The 27,300-nt window shown below is 44.7% G+C and overlaps 1 protein-coding gene across 1 annotated transcript; it reads right to left on the bottom strand.

Annotated features, from left to right (window-relative positions):
* Positions 1-3,405: 3,405 nt before the first annotated feature.
* On the bottom strand, positions 3,406-5,554 carry NOG (noggin). Its single transcript, XM_052809010.1, has one exon. The coding sequence runs from the start codon at positions 4,699-4,701 to the stop codon at positions 4,030-4,032; it is 672 nt and encodes a 223-aa protein (XP_052664970.1). The 5' UTR covers positions 4,702-5,554; the 3' UTR covers positions 3,406-4,029.
* Between the last annotated feature and the right edge of the window lie 21,746 nt (positions 5,555-27,300).

The raw sequence follows: 27,300 nt of genomic DNA on the forward strand, positions 1-27,300 counted from the left end.
CCGGTATTTATACAAACACTACTGCTCTAATTTCTAGCTGTGGTTATTTTTGTGATGACTCCATCATGCACTCATGCAATCTCAAGAATTTACCTTTGTGGTAGTATTTTGAAAAGGATAAAATGAATCAAACATATTTTTTCAGTTAAGTACGCATATGAGGACACCACACTTTAATGGGATGGGTAACAAAGTTTTCCCAGTTGGTTCTTTTTCTTCACCCTACCTGGACTAATTTTGAATGAGCTTATTACAAACATTTGGACCACTTCGGTCTACTTTTTTTATCCTTTTATCAACTGTGTTACTCTTAGCACTTTCAAATTAGCCTACAACATCACAGCTTTCATTGAAAGTCACATGCTTTTCCTGATAAACAGAAGTACAAAACATTTGAGAATGCTACATAAGATACTGTTCTGCACTGGCAAAAATAATGGCTCGGATGCTAAATCCAATACCATCAAAGAACCCCCCTTGAACACTGGGCCTTAACATTACTAGATTTTGAATAAACACATGGTGTGAGAGAACAAATTATTCTAGATAAAGACTGTCTACGCTGACAAAGTAGACGAAGTCCTGTACTCATAAGGAACAGCAGCACATAGGTTAAGTGACTGAACTGAGGTTACGCAGTCTATGGGAGAGGTAGAAATGGATTTAAATTTTCAATATTGTGCTTTAAGACACTAAAATTGCAGAAGAAGAAACTGAAGAGTAACCAAAAGCAAACTTTTAACCTTTCCCTTCTTATTTCTTCCCCACAGTGGTCTCTGTGAGGTCTTATGATGCCACTACAAAGATCAGCAAACAAAAATTGGCTGTGTTATGAATTGATTTCAATTTAAAAGAGCCATAATTCAATTTTGCTTTAAAAACATATTACAAAATCTCATATTAAAAAGATTTGCATAGAAACATTCATCAGAAAGATATTTTATTTGTTTGGCTTGAAACACTTCCACTACAAGCCAAACATTTCAACACTAGGGCAGGAGGACCAGAAAGTGAACCTGACCAGAAACAACAGTGAAAACTACTAGTTTATTTTTGCTCTACCAGCTGACAAAATTTAGTTATTTATTTAAAAAAAATCACGGGCCTTGTGGATGGTGAAACTTGATTTTTTTAACCCAAAATATTCTTGTAAATTTATTAGTAACAGGGCGTTATTAGTTGAGAAAGCATGTATGTACATATGTCTTACTGATTACAATGACTATCAGATTAAAAATAAGACAGATGCGGCGATAGCTGTTTAGACTATATTAACAACACACTTATTTTACACTCACATGACACTCACAAATACACACACATCTCTGCACACACAGAAAAATCCAAAATCTTTAAGCAAACAGTCAGAGGTGGTTTCCAGATGAAGCCTCTATTTGCCCCATTCTTGGATCACAGACAGATAAATCACTGGGTGAGTCCCCTCGCTAAGTAGTGGGAATATAACTTTAGTAAAGTTTGCTAATGGGGCAAAGGACCTTGTATTGTAATCCAGTGACATTTTCAACCTTCGGAGAACTTTTGTTGACATTCCCGAGTCCCTGGCTGCCATCCCAGCATGAAATAGTTTCTGTTCACATAATTCTCGTGTTTACCAGTCATGAAAAACTCTTGCTTTTGGCTTTTTTTTTTAAATAAACTTTTTTTTTTTTTGCAAGTGAAACTCTGTCTAAAAAAATATTGGCCCCAGGCATAGAAGGTTTTGCATAAATTCATATGTGATGAATGGCTGATTTTAATGTTATTTGGGTATTTGTCAGAACCTAACAAATATACATGGTAATGGTGGTTCATAAACTTAAACATCTCAATATACCCTTTCTTCTAGAAATAAATTACGTTTGTTTGCCCTGCCTGGAGTCCTAAGGTAGCCGACATTAGGAATATTTTAAATGTGATCATCCATCCAGCATGTCTTTCAGGCGCCACGAAGATTAAATGAAAGAATCATAAGATGAAGGTCTTTAACTTTTAATCCTTTTACAATGAACCCTTAGATAGACATGGGGGCAGGGTGCCTTCTATGTGAGTAATAATGCCTCTGTTCCTCTTCACTAGGTTAATGAATACCCTAAATGTCCCAAGATCTGATTTTTTTTTTTTTCCCCCCAAACTATTGAAATTAGAAGCGAAGAGACGGGTGGTAAAACGCACCGAAAGAGTGAGAGAGGGAATGAATATGCATTCGGAGATAGGCGAACTAAACGTTAGAGAAAGCAGGGCTGGGTTGTGTCAATGAAAGACCCGCGGCTTTAAAATAATTAGCATAGATTCCCTCAGAGTTTGGGGAAAAAAAAAAAGTTTTTTGATTCCAAGATAAATAAGGAAAAGGCTTTCTGCGCTGTCAGGGAGCCTTTGAAGAACACGTGGAAAGTTTGTTTTTGCAGTTGGTATCTACGAGATACTAACCGTCGGGTCTCCCGGCACGTAAAACTCAAATACTTCGTTAATTGCGACGGGTCCTTACAGAGCCGCGGGACAGTTACGCGCCCCGCGGGCCGGGGACGCTCCCCGCCGCCGCTGCCCCGCTCCCCGGCGCGGAGAGCCGAGCGCGGGGGCCGGAGCGGAGCCCCGCAGGCTGTTCCGCGCTGGGGGCGGGCAGCGCTGGAGCCGGCGGCCGGGGAGGGGGGGGAGCGGCGCCGCGGGCCCCGCGGAAGGCGGGCCGGGGGAAGAGGGCGGCTGCGGGACGTCGGGCACCTCCGGGGCTGCGGCGGCCCCGGGCGCGGGGGAGCCCCGTGCTCCCCGCCCTGCCCGGGGGAACGGGGCGGAGGGCGGTGGGGGGGGCCCGTCCCTGGGCAGCGCAGCCCCGGGGCGGCCCGTCAGCGGAGCGATCGGCCGGGGGCTGGCGGGAGCCCAAAGAGTTAACCGGGCTGCGAGGGGCGACTGCGGCCGGGCAGGGAGGGTGTGCGAGGCTGTCATAGGATCAGGCTAATAACGTGTCTGCGCTGAAAACCCCCAAAGCCCAAGGGTCAAGTTTCAGCAGTGTCCCACCACAATGGTAGGTGTGAAAGACACGTGTCCCGTTGTAAATGAAATGTCAAGCGGTTAAAAAAAAAAAAAAAAAAAATCCCAAACCAGCTGCCACCGAGCGCGCCCTGCCTGCGCGGCAGTGGGTGAGCGGCTCCGCGGGGGGACAGCGCAGCGCGGGGCCGGCGGGGACCCCCCCACCCCCCCGGCCGCTCCTCGCCGGCCCCACACGCGGGGCCGGATCCCCGGGGCACTCCTGTGGTGTAGGTGCCAAAGATTGCCTTCTAAGAGAGTCGTGAGCAGGTTCCCACCCCCCCGCGCCACCACGAAACGTCCTGCTGAGCGTGGAGAACGAGGAGGAGAGAGAAGAAAGCCCCCCCGAAGGTGGCCAAACCAAAAAGCAAACAGAATCCAAACGGCTCGTGTTTTAGTGGTTGACTTTAATTCTGCACTGCACTTTTACTACAAGGATATAAAGAATAAATAGCAGATACTCTTCATTTACATAGGATTAAGTCATTCAAACTGTTCTCTCTATTTACAATAACATTGTGCTCTAGGCGTTTATTCATTTTTATTTTAAATCTAAAGTCCATAAGGAAAAAGAAAAAAACTCACACACACGCTTTCCGAATAATGGAAAATAGCTTTAAAACGTTTTCTTATCAAAAAGTTTGGTTTGTATTTTTTAATCCTTTTATTAAAAAAAAAACAACAAACAAAAAACAAACAACAAAACCCCTACTTCGCCAAAGCGAAGCAACTTCTCTCTGGAATATAAATACCAAAAAAAAAAAAAAAGATACATTAGCAACGATCAGGGTAATAGTCTTAAAAATACAGTAGACGCTGATTATTTCACGTATAATACTGACCTTTTAATAGTATATTAAAACGGTGCCATATATACACACAATATACATTCTCCTACACGTTACAGTGCATTACAACGTTAACCAGAAAGCAAATGTCTTTTATTTTTGTTGCAGCAAAGGTCCACGTGAGTCCGCTGGAGAAGGGGGCGAGAAAAGGTAAGTGCAAGCCCTAGCAGGAGCACTTGCACTCCGAAATGATGGGGTACTGGATGGGTATCCATGTGCACCTCTGCCCTCCCCGACGCTGGCACCTCCACCTCAGGATCGTTAAATGCACGGACTTGGCAGGTTTGCAAACCATGCCTTCTGGGACCGAACAAGACCTTTTACTGTAGCAGCTGCCCACTTTGACGTACCGGGGCCAAAAGCGGCTGCCGAGATCGTTCCACGTGTATAGGACCGGGCAGAAGGTCTGGGACCAGAGCCACATCTGCAGCTTCCTGCGCAGCTTCTTGCTCAGCCTGTGCTTCTTGCCCGGCTGCAGCCCGTCGTAAAACTCCAGCCCTTTGATTTCGCTGGGCATCGCTCCCGAGGGTCTCTGCCTGAGCAGCAAGTCCAGCTCAGCTAGATCGTCCACTCCAAGCCGGTCCTCGGGCAAGGAAATAGCCATAAAGTTAGGGTCGAAGTGTCCGCCCATGAGGTTCCTTAGCAAGGTCTCGTTAAGATCCTTCTCCTTGGGGTCAAAGATAGGGTCCGGGTGCTCGATTAGATCCACCAAGGGCAAGTTGTCGCTGGGAGCCGGTCGGATGTGCAGATAGTGCTGGCAGGCGCCCTGCTCTAGCCGGAGACCCAGCAGAACCACCAAGGCGTATATAGTCACAAGGCACTGGGAATGATCCATCCTTGGGAGACCGCTGGGGGGGGGAGAGGGGGGCTGGGTTCACCAAACAGCAGGGGAAGAAGGTGCAAGCAAATACATCAGAAAACTTGTACGGGGATATCCAAAATAGCTTGTCTTTAAGGGGGATCACCTCCACTCCCCGCACCACCAGCAAAGACAGCCCCCTAATAAGCCCGGAGAACAAGCCCCCTGCAAACACTCTCTCTTGCAGGCTTCTCTATAAAATTTCTCCTGGTGGAGCGGCTCCAAAATTCTGCTGCTGCTGCTGCTGCTGCTGCTTCTTTTCACCCTGCCCGGGAAAGGGAGATGCCTCTTTTTGTTGCAAATTCGGCTTGCCGCCGCTGCTCCTCGTCGTCTGCCCGTGCGTGTGGAAGAAGTTGCTGCCGATTCTTCCTCCCCGCTCCTCTCCGCCGTTTGCAAAGCAGCCTCCTCAGCAGCAACAGCAGCCACGCACGTTGGCACCAGTTTGTCTGCTTTGCAAGGACCCAAAGCCTTTAAATTTCCTGCACTTTCAGCTTCATCTCCATGGAAACCACAGACTCTCTTCTAACCCACCCCACCCCCCTTAAAAAAAAAAAAAACCCCCACACACAACGCAACCCCCACTCCCACAAAAGTCCAGGAGAGCGCGGCTTCCCCCTTCCCACCAGCAGACACCCTCTGGTGGGGAAGGCTGAGGCGGGAGCCGCCGCTGCCTCCCCCCGCCTTCCGCACGCCGCCGCTCACGCGAGCCCGCCGCGCCTCGGGAGATGCTGCTCTCGCCGGGGCGGCCGCCGGCCGGCCCGCCCCGCCGGCCCGCTCCTCCGGCCGCCGGCGGCGGCTCCTCGCTCGGCCTGGCCGCCGCGCTCCGCGGCGCCGCTCAGCCCATGGGCGCAGCCGGCGCGGCGGCGGAGCGCGGCCTCTCCCGCTCGCCCCGCGCAGGAGCGCGGCCCGCCCGCCCGCGGAGGGCGGCGGCGCGCCCCGCGGCGCGCAGGCTTCCGCGCCGGCTCTCCCGTGGCCGCCCGCGCTCCCCGGCCGCTGGGGGCTGCTCGCCCGGCTCCGCACATGGGCCCGCGATGCACTGCCCGCCGCGCCCGCCTGGCCGCTCGCCCGCCCGCGGCAGACACCTCCTCTGCCCGCGCCCAGCCGCGGCCCCGGCGCCGCGCGGCAGCCGCCGGCCGCCTTCCCGGGCGGAGCGAGCCCTCTGCTGGCGGCGCCGCGCCGCGGGCCGGGCCGAGGCGGGGGCCGCGGCCGGGGCCGGGGCCGGCGGCTGCCCGCGGGCGGGCGGTGGGCACGGGGAGAGCGGGAGGCGGCGGAAAGGCCGTCGCGTTTTCGGGGGGCCGGAGAAACCCCCGGGATCGACTCCCCGCGCCGTGCCGGTGAAGGCGGGCCGAAACAACGGCGTGCAAAACCTCTGCGGGCTGGGAGGAGGAGGCGGCTCCTGCGGACAGTGCTCAGACAGACCGCGGAGGCGACCGCCCAGCGAGACCCTCCGCACGGAGCCTGAGGTCCCCCGAGCTCCGCTCCCACGGCCGATCGCTCCCGCAGGCTGCGAGGCTCCGCTGCCGTCCTCTGAGCGCGCACTTAGCATTTTCCTAGGGAGCTCTCTCGGACTTCGCCGTCAGAAACACCATTTCCAGTTATGCCCCCAGTCCATACAGAAGAGAGGGCGAGTCTACCTCAATAGCAAACACATAAAACAATGGAAAAAAATTGATACTTAATGCTACTTCCATTGCAGAATTACTGTCTCACAAAGAGCACTCGCAAGGCACGGCGGGCAGCGTGCTGTAAGGGGAGGCGAACGGTCTATTACGGTTTGAGTAAAATTTCCTGAAGTGCTTGAATCCCATTCCTGCAGGCTATTTAGGCACTTAGGAGCCTAAGTTTAATGGGACTGAAGCTTAGCCATTCCACCTAAATTATTTATGCATTTGTGTAAATGTTAACCTGCAAATTTAGGTTCATTATGAAAGTAATACACAGATCGTGTTACCCGGGTTTAGTGTTTTTTCTAAAAACTAACTGTATTTTTTCAACTACTTTCACTCCTTGAGTTGAATTTAAAACAACTCTTATTTTGCTTTATTCCTGAGCGTGGAGGGCATTTTATAAAGAATACATAACTGAAATAAAGGACATGAAAAAGATGGAAAACTGACCCTAGCTCTACACTGTAAAAGGAACCTCACAGTGACACTTGCTACTATAGTGTCAGTTAAGGATCTGCTAGAGTTTTATTAGATATTTTTTTCACCTGGAAGTTTAGGTCTCTACCTTCATCTAGAACCTGATAAACTTTCATCGCTGAAACTTGGCATACAAGTTGTCCCTGGAAGTGAGTGAGAAGCCACACCTCTTATCTTTCAAAATAAAATTCCCCAAAATTCAAGGAGTACAAGCTTATCAGGAATGGAAGACAGACATTCTGCTGAATTTAGGACTTAAATGGATATGACTTTGATGCTGACCTGAATATGAGTAGGACATGGAGATGCTAAGGTCTGCACAGAGCCAGTGAGTGAGCTCAGACACAAGCTGCTTCTGGCTCAGGTTCTCACCGAATTCCTGGCCTGTTCATGCCACAGTTCCGCTCCTGCCTCCTGGGATTTAGCCTATAGAAGCTGTTCCTCTGTCACTGAGCTGAGCTGGGGAGGGTTTACTCATCCCTCCTTTATTCATACACACTCCACATTTTTGCCCACCCTGCAGGACAAAGTGTTTCTTGACACACAGGAGCTAAGCCCGCACTTAAAGCTCATCGGCTGATCCACTGGTTCTGGGAAGGGTTGACGTGACTAGTTGCAGGAGGGAGCAGTTGTGAGGATGGCTGACGAATCCTAGCAAGGTGTTAATGTTTTTTTTGGGGTGCCTGTCTGTCTCTTTCTCTCTCTTTCCTCACTGTGTTCCTACCTCCAGCCAGTAAGTCACCTGCAAGTCGCTGCAAATATTTTTGAATTCACTTTTAAACCACCTTGTTTAAAAACAAAGGCACAAATAACAATACTAGGTTAAAATAATAGTGTTTCGAACAGAAAGCAAAAATTCAGAAGTTACACCTAATGTCCTGTATTTCTTAATAATAAATTCAGTTTTACTCAACTGGTATTTGAAAACAATTCTTTAACTACCTACCAGTCTCTAAGTCTAAAGATAAAGCCTGTAAGGCCTATGTCCTGTCTATTTCATGCCAGCTGTGTGTTTAAGATTCTACATTCAAAACTGTGATCCTAAGCAAGCACTCAAAGACCTCTCTCTCCTGAACTGAGTTACCTGCAGGAGGAAATGTTTTCTGGAATGAGGCTGGTTCAGATGGACTGCCTCTTTAAGGTACAGAGATTTGTTCTGAGCAGAGCAGGCTGGGGTTCGGTAATTCCTCAAGTGCAGGCGTTCGCCTCGGGTGCACCAGGCTCCTGGCAAGGCCATGAAAGCTCGAGGGATGCAGAAGTGACAGAAGTCACTTGTGGCCCAAGAATTTCTTGGTGGAGTGGCTGATAGCAGGACTGGGGAAGACCTGCCAGTAACAGCTCTGCCAGAAGCCTCTGGGTCAGAGGGAAAAAAGATTTGGATTCCCATCAAACTGATTTATTTCAGGGTTTGCTGAGAACAGCAGTAAATGAAACCTGGATGTAAAGGGCCTGATCCAGGGTCCGTGTATGATGCCAGCCCTTCCTGGGGTAGGGAGAGAGGCCAGCAGCTCATAGGGGCCTTAGCTGGTCACTCTACTGGCAAGGGTGCATGAAACAGCAGAGAAAACAACTCCCTTCGCCTCAGCTTTATTGGTTCTGGAGTGCTGTCAGTAGTAAAAATGTGTTTTTTCAGTAGACAAAGCAAATACAACCTTCAAGGCACACAGGAAGCCAATGTGGGTGAGAGTAAGATGCCACTCTGCAGGTCACACCTCTGATGAGGAGAGAAGAGGTATGCAGCCTGCACTGCTCTGCTTATGACTCTGGAGGCACAGCTCTGAAAACACATTATGTAAGGATCTGATTTCAGTCCACAACAGCAAGGATGCACAGAAAGAATTCAGAATAGATTTGTTTCCCATCAAATCTACTAACAGAAAATGGCCTGACCTACTTTCACCCAACCCAGTGCTCAGGGACATCCCACTAAATTCAGCCCGTGGTGTCGAATCAGTCTGGTCTACGAGCAATGATCTCAAGCTCGATGCATGCACCACTCTAAAACATGGGGAATCTCACAGAAAGCAATAAAGCACTACAAAACTGGGATGAAGAAGGACTATGCCAGATGTGCTTGGAAGGGCTGTACCTTCCTTAGGAGGGGAGGCTTCCTTACAACTATTCTTGTTTCCCTTACACTTAAAGATTATTTAAATCATTATCTCATTCATAATCTCATTGCCTTTCACTTCTTATTTTTAAAATCCATTGGCATGAAACAATGATTGTTTGTTAAAGAAAGGAAAACCAACAACATAACCAAGTGAGTCCTCTGCACAGCTCTCATGCAAATGTCTCATATGGCTTTGGGCAACACATTTCATAGCTTTGTGCTTTCCTTATTTGTAGAGCAGGAATGATAATCCTTGCCTCTTTCACAGAGATGTTGGAGCGTTTGATTAGATGCTACCGGTAAATCTGTATCGATGCAGAGGGGAGAGTGCAGTGTTTTACTAAAATTATAGAGGAAAGCTGTGATTGATAGAGCAGACAACTGAATTAAAATCACCTAAATTTTAGTCTTAGGTCTTAGTGAGCTGCTAGACCAGCTCCCTCTTCCTTGGTCACACACCTAGACATTTTGTAAGGAACTTCTTATGGATTAATTTTCTACCTTTTTTTAAACTGTGAATCCCTGAAGAAATTCTAAAGGAGATGCACAGCTTTCAGACATTTTACATAGTTCATATTTGCCACATGACAATCTACCCAATCTACATTATTAGCTATCAAAGGTCATGTATGACCTCACCCAGGAATCTATGCACCACAGGTAGAAAATTAGTGTTCTACTGCTTTCAAGCTATATTCTTTAGTCTGGAAAGATTCAGGGAGATCTTGCTGGACCTTTGAAATGTGGTGCTGCGTCTCAAGGTGCCTCATCCATTTCCCTGCCCCTTTCCTGATTCACAGAAAGGGCCACAGAATAAGGATTGCGTTAACAGACTACACAATGTTAGCAGGTGATCAGCTGCTCTGAAAGAAAACAGTTATGAATCACATACTTTGGAAGGTAAACATTTTTTGAGAGAGCAAAGTTCTACCTTGAAATCCCAACAGAATGGAGACAGGGGAGGACACATTTGGCCAAGATCCTGTATCTGCAGTGATAAATGATGTATAAATAATATATTTTGAAACTAAGCTCTGGGATGAATGTTTTATAGTGGAGTAAATCCTAAGATGACTGATGGATTAAAGCAATGAAAAAAAGCAAAAAAAAAAAAGGAGACCCTCCAAATAAAACAAGTTATTTCTTAGTCTTTAAGTACAGCTACACGTAGAGATGTATCCATTGCCTTAAAAAAAAAAGACAAGCAAAGAAAAAAAAAGAGAAGGCTATAAAAGAAGGGAATAAAATCTTGCAACGTCCTTAAAGAATTGCTCTATTTTTCTCATTTCGTGTAATTCTTGCTCCTAAAATACTGTGCCTCTTTGATTCTCAGTCCGCTCTCCTCTTGCTCCTGCATTTTTCCTAAGGTATAGACTTTTGTCTTTAGAACGGAGCTTGTGCATTCATCTGCTGATAAACTGTTTATCTTAGCTTTTATGAGGGCGCCTTGCTGCAAGCCAGCCAGAGACAGGATCCTGGGTGTTTGTCTTTTTTTTTAAAAGAAGGTCCGGGAAGTGACGGGTATTTATACCTCCCCTTGGCTCTATATATCATGGGAGGTGGAAATCCACTGTCTCTGTTTCTTGCTTTTTCTCTCAGCAGTGTCTTCTACCGTAAATCTGAATCTCTCAGAACAGAGTTTTCTTGGCTGCAACCCCTCTTGGAGGAATTAGTTTTATTTATTTATTTATTTATTCGCGCAAAAGGTTTGCAACAGAGGAAACCCAAAGTTCTTCTAAATCCTCCCCCTCCTCTACCCCACCTAACCATCCTATTTTTTGTGCCAAATACTAACATCTCAGCAGTCAAGAGAAGAGGCCAGAGCCGGTTGAGTGTCTCACAGTTTGCAGACCTATTCGTTATGGAGAGAGAGGCCAGTGGGAGAATTGGCAAAGATGAAACAAAAACCAAGGCATTTTTTATGTTAAAAAATGACACTTATATTTACAAGCAATGGCTCCTGACAGGGATCTGAATTTCCACACAGGCAACGTTGTTTATCCAAACAAACTCCCTGTAGCAGCATATATTACATACATACACACATGACAAGCAGGAATGTATTTATCCTTTTTTTGCCAGCCTGCTTATTAAGATAAACATCTATTGAGATAAACCACGTTTTTATTATTCCTTTTTTATAAAACACTAAAGACAACTGAGTGACAGAGATTCAATGAAGCGAAAAATACAGCAACCCCCCAATCAAGCCCTGTGTGCATGTGAGTAATTCATTGATGCCAGCTACTGAATAACCCTGATACATAACATTTCCCACCTCTGATATTTAAAAAGACCCCTTTGCCCTTTTAGCACCAATGGAGCCCTTCAAATGTTTTATTGCTAATTGTCTAATGCTACGTGATGAATGGCTGCTTGACTGAAAATGACAACCCCTTTTCTCTCAACTACTTCATTTTCCTGGCTCCAGTGGGGGTGAAGAGGAAAAAATAAATCCGATTACATCATATTTAGCCTGTTGGTTATGAATGAAGGAAAATTAAAGTTATTTTAAAAGTACTGCTGTCAACGAAGTCCTGAGCCCCCAGGTCCCCTGCACTCAGTAAATGTTGCCTCAGATGCTGGGGCAGAATGTTCTGAGAGACTTATGGGTTGTGTGGAAGCACAAAATCCCAAAGGCAGGGTCTAATCCTGAACAGGGAGCCAGGGGGAGCAGGATCACAAATATATCTAACCGAGAAACCCTGGACCAAATCTAGAGTGGCTGGACTTTGTGCTCACAAGAAGTATTTTGGCTACAGGGTAATAACATCGCAGAATTTAGCCTGATATATAAAATAACTCCTGACTACAGTTTTGCCTCAAGAATAAATGCAGCAGAGGAAGGTCAAAAAATTCAGAACTACTGCTTTATTAGACATTCTTAAAATTTGCTCTGGCTAGAAAATCTGCAAGGATGAAGGAGTTCTAATAACTAGAAAAAGATTAAACTGTGCATCTTTCCCCAGCATTTTGTTTTTATCACTTCTTTTCTGCTTCTTATGCTTTATCCCTTTAGGGAATCTGAGCTCTTCAAAAAGAAGTAGACCACAATGATCTGCCAGAGTTGTGTGCATAGCATTATCTTTGCAGCCACTACAAAATGTCACAAAATACAAACTCACAGTGACTGGGCTGGCTGTGAAAAGCTGTATGTTCAATAGGATACTTTTCAAAGAAACTTGTACCTTTAGTGGCAAATGGAATGATTTCCCCTTTCTCTCACAAATGATGAAACAGACACACACACATGGGGGTATGGGATTAATTCAGATACAGAAACAGACACAAAGGAGACTGCTTCCAAACCTGCTCATGTTCACTATGAATCTCTGGGTTGTGTTTCTTTGGCTTGGGAGTTTCAAGTCTTTGCCTATGAAGGCAAAGGGACCCAGGCGAGTAAAATAATGAATCTAGGCTTCCCAGACACAGATCTGACATTTGCTCTCTCCCTCTGACTCAGGCTTTGACTGGGTTCAGGGATTAATTAGGCCATGCAAACGAGTTAGGTTCTCTCTTCTGGCAACCTGGTCACGTAGGAAACCCCCACCCCTCCCCTTCCCCACACTCTCCTTCCTCATAATGAAGCATGACTGTAGTAAAACAAGTCTTTTGATGGTGCCTCTTCTCATCACTTTCAAGACAAACAATGTCTCAGAAGCCCCCCAGCTGCTTTTATTTTTCTTATATCTACAGTTACATCTTGGGTGTGTTTACTCATCCTCATTAAATATGTTGTTCCCCCCCGCCCTTTTTTTTAATATCCTTCCTTTACTGCAGTTTACACAACACATCAATTACAGGATAGAGTTAAAAGCTTTTAGAGCCATTCTTGGGTATAGAGCAACATCGCACAACACCACCATCTCCAAAAGAGAATTGACACAGGGTATAGCAGGGTATAGTAGGAATGTGAGACAAACAACCCCACAGCAAACACCTCCACAGCAAAGGAAGAAGTGGTCACAAATTACTACTTTGCTTACAGCAAAGCATTGCTTATGTATAGTAAACTTCCTTTGATAAGCCTGAGTAAGGACTTTGGGTTTTTTTTTTTCATTAAAAAATATTAACAGGTGACTATTGCCCTCCTCCTTTTAATACAGATACTTGGAAAGTCTAAGATGGCACAGTAAGAAGAAACAACCCATCACAGGACTAACAATCAGCTAGACTTTCCTGCATACACCTTGGTCTTAGGATCATTTTCTTTCAAGCAAGATTGAAATAATGACACTTCAATTGAGTATCCTTGCTGTTTAGCGTGCCTTTTGAAGCCACATCACCTTTTAAAGTACTTGTTTTTATAATAAACACATCAGCAGTTCAATAAGATGCCAGACACAATGGCATATATTTTAACTATTATTTGGATTTGTTCTCTCTCTCTACGTGTGTGTGCGCAACTGTGTGTGTATGCATGCATGTGCAATTGTTCCCATGTAGGAACAGCCTTTCCATTACTCCCATTCTTGATAGGATAATGTGTCTTTGCAACACTGTTCTGTTTTTATTTACAAAAAAATCAAAACCAAACAAAAAAGAGCATTGCCCTGACCACTGTGGAAGTTCCACAACAGTTCTCCATACTTTGAACATGAAGGTTAACTTCTGTAAGCAAAGTGAGCACTTCAACTCAAATATTAGGTATTGAAACAGACCTGGACAAGGGATTCAAAGAAAAGACATGCCTTTGTAACAGAAAAAGAAGCAAAAGGAACACTGCTGCATTTAAAGTGTCTCATGGCAGAGATGGCTTTTTATGCCACTTTCACTTAAGCTCTCCCCACTTTTCTCATCAAAAAAGAAGGTAGGAATAACCTTGCTTTGCAGACCCTAACTTAAGTCACTCTCTCCAGGGGGACAATTCAGCTCCAGATATCGGAGTCTGCCTATCATCATTCTGTGTTAGATCTCTTAAATAAATAAATAAATAAATAAGCATCCTTCCCCCACCAGCCTGAGGGCCCTTGTGTGCCTAGGCTTAGGCCTTGCCCAGTGGCTTACTGCTGCAGGACCTGAAGGGAGCAGGGCGGGGAGCGAGGTGGGGGCAATCACCCTCCAACACTGGGAACCGTTTGTAAATTACCCTAAGCTTCCCTTAGTCATTATTCCATTAACTGCCTCTTGGTAGATCTGTCAGTAACTAAGCTGGGACTTATTTGTAGAGAATCAGAGGCTATTTGCTGTACTAAGTGAGCCATGAGAGTGAAAGGGTTTGGGATTTATTTGTAATTACAGTTGGGATTTTTTTCTTCTCCTTCTTGCCTGGACCCCACTGGTACTTTCATTCACATTCCCTAAGCTGAAGCTGGCGCCAGGATCACAGGCTGGCCCTGTGTTTATGTCATTGAGACTAGGACAATATTTCAGTGTGGAGCCAGACCGCAGGGATCCACTCTATAAAACCCTCACTAAAAATAGACAGCCGCCCTGCCCCCAGGCCCGCGGACCGCCGGCACCCTGCGTGGAGCACAGCCCTCGGCTGGGCCGAACTCAGCCCTCCCGGCTGGGCCTGCCGGCCCCGCCAGCCCCCGTCCCATCCCGCGCTTCCCCCCAGCGAGGGTCCCCCTGAGCTGCCCCTGGAGCCGGCGGAGCCGTTCAGGCTCCTCATTCAGCAGCATCCTGAGGGCTCCTCTCCTCCCTGACTGCTCCTTGCGAGTGGATGTGGCACCTCGAGGTGCCCGGCCTTCCCCTGGGCCCTCCCGGCTGGGGGGCAGCACGCCCCGAGTCCTGTTCTGCAGCAATCTCTGACCAGCCCTGCAAAAGCTCTGCTCAGGCTGCAACGCAGAGCCAGCGTGGTACCCTAAAACCCCACTGGCTCGCTAGGGTATCGCGGCTGTTAACTGGGAGAGTAAGAGATACCTGAAAATATCAGTGCTTGGGACTCCTCCTTTCCCTCTGTAGCTTGTAAAGGCGTTCAGAGGGACCCCAGCAGGACAAAACTGGGTCAAAGACTTCACCTCTGTCTGATAAATCTTTCCTGCAGCAAATTAAAAAAAGAGCTGAACATTTCCATCTCATAGCTGTCAATTTTATTCAAAAGCATGAACCGGGGCAAATCATTCAGCCTTTTCAATGCCAGTGGTGCGTGATCCCTCAGCTTAGGAGGATAAATGTAACTGGTAGAGTGTTTATTGATTAGTTCAACAGCTATATAGATAAGATATGAGGCGCTTAATACACAGATTTTCAAGGTAAGAGCCTGATCCTACAGCTTAGATCCTGACATTGGAAAGGGCTTCATTCAAGAAGCCTGCAAGTGACAGAAAAAGCTCACATGGATTTTAATGGGCAACAAAGCCTTCCAAAAGACAGCAACAAAGAGCAATCGAGCCTCTTGATTCCCTTAGATCCCTGTTTATTTAGCTGCTGAAAAAGCATACCGAAAGGCAGCAGACGTGAGTACGTGTGCTCACACACACAGGTATCCCGAGAAGGGATGCTGCCACCGAGCGCCAACGAATGCCGACCTCTGAGAGGAACAAACCCTCAGAGAACAGCTTCGTTCCAGATTCCTGTCACTGAATCACAGTCCTGGTGTAGGTCACGTTTATTAAGTCGGTAGGAACCAGACCCAAGCGTGAATGCTTGCTCAAACCAGTGGCAAAACTACAGTGTGTGCCAGGGAAGAGCCAGATGCTGAGCTGTGATACAGAACAGCTGGAAGGGAACACCAGGGTTTGGTTAGCTAGAGGACCCTGTCTCACTCTCTTATCCAAGGCCCAGGCCAGCCTGACTGTTCTCCAGCTGGGCTGCACGGTTCATTCCTGACACAGGTGCAGCCAGTCACCACCTGAGCAGAGGTGGTTGCATGAATCTGTGACAGAACTGAAAACTGAACTCCGAGCTCTGAAATCCCAGATAGTGCTTTAAAACCTTGCTGTGCCACACATGATGCCGCTTATAATGAGACTTGACTTTGATTTGATTGGCTCAAACTACATCATTCACTGGGCAAAGAAGTCGTTTTGTATAAGGAGATAAGACTATTGTATCATGGACTAAGAACGTAGGAAAATAATGGCTCCTTGTTGAAAAAGGCTGCTTTGAAAATTTTCAAAATGTCAAGAATGTGTATGCAGTAGTATACAAGGACAGCTGTGGTGTCATAAAGAGATTTATCAGAGACATTGGGAAGAGAATCCAACAGATTTCAGACAAACTGGTACACGTTTTCTGCACCATGCTATATGTACTCAGCACTTGCTCAGTGATTATTCTGTTGAGTTCAGCTTCTTCTGTCAGTTGTTCACTTTGCTTTTTCAGCTAAATATATCAGGTGAATGTTAGCGCAGTGTAATCAGGATCCCTTTGCAGTAGGCATTGTGCATGTGTTGAACGGCAGTTCAGGGTCTGAATTTCGGATCATCTCAATAGATTACACAGATAAAAGGTGAGAAGGTAAAAGCACACAAAGTACCGAACTGGCCTGCCCAAGGTCACAAAACAGCAACACTGAGAAGAGGGCTCCACTTTCCCTGCTTAGGACTGGTTCCTATCTTTTGTAAGAGTAGCATGTTGGCAGGCATAGGCCACAGGGCCTCATGGATTTCATAGCATCTTCTGATGCCATTACAGTGGAAGTTAGTCATCAATTAGAAAGGGAGATCCAAATCACAGCTGCATGAAAGGCAATGGCAAAACTCCACACTGCTGCTAACAGTGGCTTTATCAACCAGCAACGAACATGTCAGAGTAGGAACTGTAGCTACAGGGGACTGTTGTGCAGTGTGTGAAATACCGGTTGCTCCCTGCACAACTTCTCAAAGTAATCCTCGCAGCAAGGAAATACTACACAGACAAAATTCAGTTTAGAAGCAGCCTTTGAAATGTAACGTAATAGTTGCTTTTGCAGGGCTTCTCTCTATTTTATCTGAATAGTCACTGTTTCTCAAATACCAGTCCTGGGGATAGAGGACCTTAACCACCTTCAGTCAGAAGTGTGATATGTAAATGAATGAAGCTGAAGGGCCTTCGTGCGGAGGAAGCACATTTTTGATAATGAACCACATTCTATCACATGCCATTAGTGGCGGAGAAACAGCCCTGAATTGTTCTCCCACTTCATGCTACAGCTTTTCACTACTTGAGCAAATGCCATTTGTTCCCTGTGTACTTCTTTCTATAGTCAGTGTGTGGACTTTCTTTTTCATTTTTGGAGCTCACTGATTGTGCACCTGACAATGGATATGCAATGAAAGGAGACGGTTGCAGAAATAGGACTTTCTGATTTGTTACAGTAATTAGATGCTAAGTAGTGAATGAAGCAGAAGATTGCAAGAAAATAAAGGCAACACTTGCAGGAACTGAACATCATCACAGAAAAATGAATCCTCTCCCTGTTTTCTGCCAAAGAATCCCAGTGCAGTAGCATATAAGCAACTGAAAACTTTTCACAGGTGGCCACTTAATGTATATGTCTCATTTTCGACAATGCTTAAGCTATGCAGCCTCAGTTGAGACTCCATTCATAGCAGGGCATGCATTCACAACAGCTGCAATTCAAGCCAACTGGAACCGTGCTTTGAACATATAAAGTCCTGATATGAAATATCAGCTTTTAGGTGGCTTGAATAAGCACACCCACAATTAGGGGATACTTGATAATTTTGACTGTAGACCAATCTATGTCTTGGTTCTCAAGCCATAAAACGACATCACACCCATGATGATACTAGGAAGATAAAAAACCATATCCTTTCAAGGATTTATTATTTATATTATCATAGTATCTAAAAGCTTGGACATGGACCGACCATGCTTGGTATTGTACAATGTGTAAGAAAAAGGCATGCCTGCTGCCACAAAAGTTCATAGCATAAGTTAAAACAGCCAGCCGAGGTAACAGATGGTATGACAGGAAAAAGACAATGAAACAGTACCGTCTGCTGGTTTGCTTCAGCACACCTGTGCTACAGCACCTATGTTCAATTTTTTTTTTCAGATAAAACAGAAAAAAAAGGCCTAAAAAACTTCAGATACTGTGGTAAGACCCAGAAAAAAATTCTGTACAGCCTATGCACTAGGCTGTACAGCCTGTGCTCCATACATTTTGATGAACACAGTCTCTTTCAAGAAGTCAGTGCTGTGAACTGCCAGTGAATCTAGAAGTTTTAAATAATGCTGAGTGCTGGAGAGGTTGCCTCCACACAGAAACGATCACATATTAAGAGGTAAAAAACCTGTCTACATACACTATAGAAAGACATGGTGATTTGAGTTTTCCACATAAAACAAAACAAAGTCTCTATTATATTTATTTGTTTATTCTTTGTATTGCTGCCTGGCCAAACCAGTCAGACATTAGAACCCACTATATCTCAGGCCCTAGAAATACACGCTATAGGGATTGCTTTCACCACAAGTACCTTATTATGTGATGGCTTTCCCAGCTAATTTGAAAGGTAATAATTTATCTTAATTTTAAAAGAAAAGTTGTTCTTAATCTGCAGATCTCTGCAAAGTGAACAAGCAGACCTGAGAATTTAGCAATCATCAGTTGGATTTTATACGTATTTTCAAAGTATTGCAGGTATCTGTTGTGGCAGCAATCTGCGGACTCCCTTGAAAAGTTTATGGAAATGTATTCTTTCAAATCATTACCCAACCTTTCTCCCTACCCTCTACCATTTCAGGACAGGAGCACATATACAGTTCTCTCTTTTCCTTGGCATCTGGACAACTCTTCTACTGTCACTGCCCTGTAGTCCTCGGCTGGCATAAGAATTCCAAAATAAATGAGCATGTTGTAATCAGGAGAAAAATATTGTGTCCTTGTGGTGTTGATGTTTTTGCAGCTCAGCTTCTCAATGGCCACCACAAGTTAAGCTGCATATTTCTTTACAAAAATATGCTTGCATTGGTAACTTGGCAGGCCACTCATTGAATAGACATTTAGCTACTTAACTGTTTACTGTTGCCAACAAAGTTCAGTTGATGAACTTGAAATAGGGGAGAAGAGGCACCTTGACAAACAGTACATGGTTAGCAAGCAGGCAGGCGGTCTTTAGGGCAAGCAGACCTTTACTGCAGATCTGCTGGTCAAGAGGCTTTTATGAGTTTCTGTGAAACCCAAAAGCTAACAGTAAGAGTGACATATTATAGCAGAATGTCTTTAAAGAGACAAAGATACTGACTAAATACCTTCTAAGTTTAAGCATGTTGCAAGAAATCACATAAGCAAAATAAGCCTCAGCAGATAATTTATAAACCTGCCTACAAGCAACTAAAGAAGAGCATGAGCCAATACTTAAAACCAGCACGGAAGTACTTAAAGTTGTGTTGCTGTGTACAGTCACACAGCCCAAGGGAACGTATTACCCAGAGAACTAAAAGGGCAAGGATGGGATTTTTAAAGCATTCGCTGTCAGCTTAGCTCTGCCAACTTTCACTCCTGCCAAACTGCATCCAAAAAGACAGGTCCTACCTGTGTTCATCCCCTGGAACCAACACTCTTCCTGGGGCCATTCAACTTCCAGTATCCTTCACTTCTTTCAAAAACTTAAGCTCTGTCTCAACTTCATTTCCAGTAAAACTGGATGCACAAAGTCCTAATTTATTTATTCTGTACCCTCAGTGCTCCTACAAGTGTTTTTGCCTGCCTCCCATCAATTCACACCAAAACAACCTTCAAAGTACACTAATTTGCACTTTCAACCCATGCTTTCTTGCCAGCCTAGCGGGTATAGGCTAGAGCCACAGCTGTATATTTGTTCAGGCTGGAAGATTTAAGTCAAGATCACTCACACTGCCAATAGTTTTCCAATATCCTTTCCAGAGGTCTCAGTGGAATGACAAGTTCTCTGGCCATAGATTGGGGCAGAGTCAGCACCAAGAGCTGGAGGAGATGCTCCCACACTCACGCGGGCACTGCACAGACAGCAAGGTCACCGTCTGAGCAATACTCACTCCTGACTGACGACAACCCGACTGATCAGACTACCTACTTGTTCCCCAAACTGGTTAAGCAGCACAGAGGTATTAGTGCACTACTGCTCAGGGCTCTTTGCATTCTCCAGCAGGGCTCAGCTGAGTAGGACTGGGACAGAAAGGCCATAGAGGAATAGGTACAGCCCAACTGCACCATTTTTTCCACAGCTGTTGATTTTTATTACAAAAGGGCAGTGACTGTGTTATGGAAGTCCACAAAATATGAAGCTAATAATAAACTGCTAAGCATCACGTGGAGTCTAAAACTATGCTTCATTTCAGTGGCTGCTAACGTGCAGGCTATTTAGAGTAGTTAACAATGTAGACCAAAATAATTCCTGTATGAATTAAAGCATGGGAGACATTAACTGTTACACCAGCAGGACAAGCTAAATTATGCTGAAAATACGTACACCAAATTTACGTGGTGAAGTTATAAAGGAATGGGGACAATTGGTTCTTTTTCTACAAATTTCACGTTAAAGAGGGGAATTACTACCTTGTACCACCCAGTATGAAAAAGTATTCACCAGATTTCTTAATTTAAAGAATGTCCCAATACAAGAGACATTTTCCAGAGGCAAAGTTCAATCCATTCTTCAGTTTTTCTTATAACTTTGCACATAGCCTTAAAAAAAAACCCAAAACAGACCCTGGGCACACATATTGGGCTGAAGTGTGACCACCTGAATTGATTTTTCTTTTAATGACTTCATCTTTATTCATTTCCCTCAACTTTCACAGAAATTATGCATGCGCATGAATAATGCATGCATAGGGCCCAATACAAACTATTTTGAGAGCACAGCTCCTCCTAAAATTTTTCATGGGAATACATGCTGTGGTACATGTATCTCATGGCATATGCATTAAATGTACTTTTAGAGCTCATCATAAGTCACATTTTTTGCTTTTCCTTACTTAACAAAAGGTATTGGGAGGCAAATGATTTCTTTTTTTTTTCCACATCCAATAAGAAACGTGAATTCAGAGAGGCAGTTCAGTGCAAAGGGCAAGTCAATCTTCAGGAATTTTCTCCAAAAGTTAATTGTACTCCCTATTTCTACCCCAGACTGCTCCGGTACCCAGACACTGGATCTCACAATGCAGTTTCTTTTCAATGTTAGGACACATTTACAATCTGAAGCATCCTTCTCGTGAACATACATAATGAACAGGAGCTAATAGCTCTTAGTCACCTCTTGGTTAAATTAACTACAAGAGTTGCCTAGGTATCTTGCTGTAAGGTACATTTTCCAAACCCTGAATCATTCTCATAAATCTCTACTGATCCTTCTGAACCTTTCTGAAGTCTGACTACCAGAACAGGATGAAATACTTCACTACTTGTATTAATATGCATTAACATGGATCTGTATGTGGTAAATCTGGTCATTTGGCAAAGAATTAAAGTTAAAATAATTGGTTAAACCACAAATAGAGGAGACATTTAGCAAGAAAAATACGAGTGAAAGACATTAGTTTGTCACTTCAAATGAGATTTTTAACATGAGTGCTGAAAACTAGATTATTGCCTACTTGGAATGTAATCAGGTAGCTGATGCTCAGTACAGCTGCATTCTCTCCAACTTTCACGGCTTCAGTGGATGCTGAAATGAATCTTCAGTTTGTTTTTAAAATTAATTGCCAAAACTAAAATATTTCTCAGCATTGGTTGAACTGATTTTCTGTAAACTGCTTTAGCAAATAACATAGAACATGTTGAAAGTGAAATAATAAAGCTGTCACAAAAACAATGCATCTCTTGTCAGCTTGCGCATTAGTGGGCCCAACAGCATGGATGTCATTTACTTCATACTTGCTCCAATGTGAAAGCTATCATCAAGATCGTAAAGGATGTTCTATTCATAAATGGTAACTATGTTGCCTTAAATATAATTATATTCAATGGATTTTAAAAATGCGATACTGGACACTGGATGCAATTGCTACGGAATGTAGGAGACCTATGCACGAGATAATTTTCTTCTGAGTTGCCCCTTTTTCTGATATTGTGGGAGTTCACTGATTTACTTTAAGGAAAAATATTACCATAAAAACTCCAGCTGAGTAAATGTGGTTTTAAAAGCTTGTTGCATTAAGCCTTTTATTTTACCTGCATTCTTACCCAAATCCTACCTTGACAGATGCAGATATAAGAAATGTGGTCTTTGAATAAGTCCAGAATTGTATATATTCATCACCTATTTATATTTTAACAAGTAATAGTTTCAGTAGCCTCATCCTTTGAAAACCTTTAGGACCCAATGCCAGCACGAAGCTCAACACAGAAATAGTTACCATCTGAGCTTACACAGAAGAGAAAGCTCCATTTTTTTTCAAGTACGATGGATTAATGTAGAGGGAAAGTCAGTATCGCTAAATTCATCCTGAATGTTAAAACCATGGATTGCAATGGCACGGAGGGTCAGAGATGAGTTTGGCCTGCTGTGGCTACGGCTATCTAACTTAATTAACATTTATGTTCTAAAAAAAACCCCATTTGCAAGTACTAAGTAATATGGTAAATATGGAACAAATTATCAGCAACAGCAGGGGAGATTTAAAATATGCATCTTGAGTTTGGAGTCACTCAGAAACCTGTGGTGATGCAATCACTCAAACAGAGTAATCTTTATGAGTTTAACTTTGCCAAGAATGCATGTGCAAACCGTCTTCCAGAGACTCATCAGTGTGGATGATACACAAGCTGCCCTTAGTTGTTGAAATGCCTCATCCACGTGGCCCCATGCCTGAATGTTTTCGCACGTCAGGTGTTTCCTAATGACTTAGAGCAGTGCTTTTCAATCTCTTTTGACTTGAAAACCCTTACAGCTATTCCAAGGCATGACGCAGATCCCTGTATAGTGAGTTGAAGGCTGGTGGTGATGGCTGCAGGTTGCAGCTTGGGAGGTTCCGACCGGCCATGACTCCGTGTGTTGGTGAGCCACAGGCACGCCCACCCCACCCCACTTGTGTCACAGCCTCTGTTGCCCCCCAGGGGCCTCCGGTCACCTCAGAGCCCCCAAAACGATAAATACCTGAGAGGCGGCAGCAGTGGCCATCGGTGGTCAGTGCAGAGAAAGCGATCCATGCAGGCTGGGCTTTAGCAACGTGGGCACCATGTCTGGAGCGTGGACCTGCCGTAACGTCGTAGCTAAGGGCCCGGGGGCTGTGGAAAACACCGCAGGGTTTTTTTTATCCCTCTCGTTTATGGGTCCTTGGATAATTCCCCCCTCCCGCGCCCCGCGAAGCCCCTAGAGCACATTAGGGCATTACATCTAACGCAGGGTACCCCAAGCCAAGCCTCGCGGCCGCCATTACCTCAGGCTGCCCAGCAGAGGGCGCCGCGCGGCTCCCGCGGGACGCCATTTTGGGCGGGCGTGAGGTGAGGCTGCCCGGCCCGGCCCGGCCCGGCTGTGGGCGGGCAGCCCGCCGGGCCTCCGGGCCGGGCCGAGCCGAGCCGAGCCGAGCTCTCTAGGCAGTGTGCTCCGTCCCCGTCCCCAAAGCGGGCACAGACGGAACATGCGGGCAGCAAAGGCGAGGGCTGCAGGGTGGCACTGGCGTGTGGCTGGTACCGAGGGTCCCGCCTGGCCCGCCACAGGATACAGCGTTTTCCCGCCGCCACATGCTCTGTCACCTCAGAGGCTTCGGGCTGCTGAGGTGTAAACCTGACCTCGTGGGCATACTTAGTCGCAAACTAATGAAGTTAATAAGGGGATGCCTTAGGCTGGTAAAAATGTATTTCTTGTTCAACAAACTATAGTGTTGCAAGGTGTGTTAAGATTGGTATGGAGGGTGATGTGGTTACTTATGATATGCAGCAAATGTCAAAAAATAGGGTAGGAGGCTGCTAATAAGTAAGATCCCAGCTCAGAGCTTGCTGTCATCAGGGAAAAGCTCTTGGTGCGTGGGATGGCCTTCAGCTGACGTCGTGGGGCTCTGAGCAAACCAGGAGTACGGGGCAGGGGGAGAGCACTGCTGTATTTGATGCCTGTATTGAAGGAGAGATCTGCAAAGCTGAGCAGCAAAAACCGGCATGAGTTAGCTGAACTGCTAACCTCTGTAATGGTCTTTTGTAAAATTCACATCTCTGGGCATCTAAGAGAGGGCAAGGCATACTCTGTGCTTTGCAGTTGTTTACAGGCTTCCTCCGTGAGGCCTACAGCACAGCCAGGTCTTATTTACCTAATTACTGTCTGTGGGGACAGGCTGCGGAGCTGATACCACTCAAGACAGGAGCGTGTATCTCTAGTCAAGCTGCAGAGTGAGCTGCAGGAGTACAGATTCAGGCTAGTACCATTACCACATGCAAAATGCCGGTTACATGCATTTTCCCAAATAAGATAAGGAGCAGCTGAAAACTGTGCAGGGGTATGTCCACCTCTGTAAGACAGGGCGAGGAGTCGGCGGCACTCCATGGCTGCTTTTGCAAAGTACTTGAAACAGCCTCCTCCAGCTGAGCCTGTGGCGCGTGGATTTACACTTGGTGCATCTTACATCTGGAGACAAGCAGCGTGTAGCTCGTGTGCTGGATCTGTGCCAGGGTTAAGCCCCCAGTAGTCGAAGCTGGATCCCTGGTAGCACTCATGATGGGAGGTCAGGCGCAATGAAAGAGCCCTAGTAGTTTGAGAAGGAACACACCAGCACCTTTCCTGATGGGAGGTCAGGCGCAGTGAGCAGGAGGGCCCCCCTTGTGCTGGCAGCTCCATTCCAGTGTTTGGCTGGACTCCAGAAGATTAAAATAGAGCCTTAGACTGTCCCCTCGGCAGCACTGCCAGCCAGAGCCCTGACAATCCTGGGGTTGTACTCAAACGTGAGTCCCTCGGGAGCATGGGCTTTACCCTAACAGCTGAGGCACTGAGTAGGTCGAAGCAGGCAGGGTTATTGCTCTTGTGACTCAGACTCAAGGAAGAGAGGGATCAGGATGGAGCCACGAGAGAGCAGGGGATCAGAACGAAACCACAAGGCACAGAAGGGGGGAAGGAGCAAGTGTGGCCCAGAAGAAAGCTTGAAAAAATCCTTGTTCTGCTGGGACTGGGTTCAAAGCACATGTAGCCATGAGAATAGGGCATTAAACTATTCAAGCACAAGTTCTGATTTAGCTCCTTTCTGCGATTTCAGGAAAAGAAAAGATAAGCAAAAAAAAAGAGCAACATTTTCCTTTCTCAATCATTTTAAAAAGCAATATGGGAAAAGCCGAAGGCCATGCAAGTTCATGTGAAGAACCTCCACGTAGGTGGCAAAATCATTTGTGGTCCAGAAATGATCACAGCTGAGGGGAGCCAGAGTTCTCATATCGGGTATTTTTTTTAAGTGCTAGTATTAGTCATACACATTCTCGTACATGTGTGACTAATACTAAGCACTTAAAAAAAATACCTGATTTTCAGAAGGGAGGAGCATTCCCAAGTACCACTAAAACCAACAGCAGTGGCAGATGTTGGCATTTCTTACAGAAGGGTGTTTCAACCCAGTCATCTATTACGGATTTATTTATCGCCACTTATTGAAGGCACCTACACTCAAAATGTTTTGCTTCAGGATTTTCAGAAAGTGATTACAAACAGTGCTGGACAAAACATTTTGGCATTGCCTTTTTTCCCCTGAAAAATGAAATTTGGTTGAAATGTTGAAATAATTTTAATTTTGAAAATAGCACATTGATTCAGTAAAAAAAATGCCCATAGCACCAAATTCAGTGACTGTATTTTGGTATTTCCAAAACAAAGCATGCATATTTACTGGTATAAAAGGTTGTTTTGTCTTTAAATTGACTTTAGTAGTAGTTTATAAAGCTCAAAAATTGCTACTCAGTTTACCATTTTATCTTTGTAACTGAGTGTGTATGTGAGTAGCAGAGGGGAGGTTTCTACCTGAATTTTCTTCCTGCATGTTTGCTATAATAAGATGAACTGGAAAATCAGAACAATTAGATCTGTTATTCACACAGGTAAGGAGCAGAAGTCCTACTGATTAATTAGGAATAATTAATTAATATTCATTAAAAACTCTAAGAAAATAGAAACATTTTTAATAACCCCTGTCTGAATGAACATATATTTGTTTGAAAAGAGAGTTTGAAAACAGCCGTCTGGGGAAGAGAACGGCAAAGCTTATTAATAAAGATTTTTTGTGTGTTTGCAAAACAAACAAAAAACCCAAATCAAACCCAAAGCTTTTATTTAAAGACAGCATTAAAAAATAAGTTAATAGTTTTCTCAGAGAGATGACAGTTTATATAAGTTAATACATTTGAATGGAACAGCAAAATGGTTATCTTTTGCCGTCAGAAGAATGAATCGAAAACATGCCCACAAGAGTTTGTTGACTTCTTTCCAGTTGGTTTAAAAGCATTTCAGTAAAACAGCATAGAACACAGAGGCAATTATAAAACAGCACTGTCCTTCAAGAAACCATGGCAAACTTGTTATAAAGGTCTGTAAGAATTGCACTGTTCACCTACTTATCTTCTTATATGGAGAAGAAATCTCAGCTCAGGGCAAGCAAAACATACGAACAACCAGGCCCTAAAAAATGCGTGGTACATGCAAAAATGCACCAAGGTAATTTAAGTACATGCACACAAAAATCCTTCTTTGTCTTGCAGTGTTTTTTCTAGTTAATTTCTTAGGTTACTGTACATGACTAATTACTTGCATTTGGTTTTTTTCTTTTACTAACTTAGTAAATGTGGTAACAATCTTAATGTTTTAAAATTAAAACTCAAGGAAGCAGAAATGACTGACGGTCATGTTTTATCTTACGTTTTAAGAATTATTTTGCTCTGCTGCTTAACTCCACTTTGGCTGCGTTTTGGTTGAAATATTTTCCATGTGTGAAAATATCCACAGATACTCCAGTAAGATGCTGTTATTCTGAAGCTTGCAATGAGTTGGCATGATATGGCTGAAATACAGACATTTGTCAACATTTACATTACCATATATACTTGTGCACAAGCTATGGATAATCGACTGATGCTGTAAGGATGCTAGCCAGAAAATTGTGTCCCTGCTCTGTCATAAGCTCTCTGTGTGACCTTGGGCATGTCACTTATTCCAATTATGACATTATCTGTACAAAAGGGAGAACAGTACGTGAAATGTTGAGAGGCTCAGACAGTATTGTAGTTAAAATACATTTAGCAACCTGTTCATCTTTGGAACAGGGTAAACAGTGACCCAAAGCAGAATCCTTCCAGTTCCACATCAGCATTCAGAACGGAGTTGTTCTTACTTCTCTTGCTTACATACAGTAACCCAATTTTATACTACATTAGAAATGTTGCCATGCTTTTCTTTTCTGTGTACAAGAATATGTGAAAAACAGAGGAATCGCAACAGAAGAGTGTGTTTCACTTTTATAAGGTAATTCCCTCAGTAG

This window comes from Harpia harpyja, chromosome 14, assembly GCF_026419915.1.
Source record: "Harpia harpyja isolate bHarHar1 chromosome 14, bHarHar1 primary haplotype, whole genome shotgun sequence".
Classification (NCBI taxonomy): domain Eukaryota; kingdom Metazoa; phylum Chordata; class Aves; order Accipitriformes; family Accipitridae; genus Harpia; species Harpia harpyja.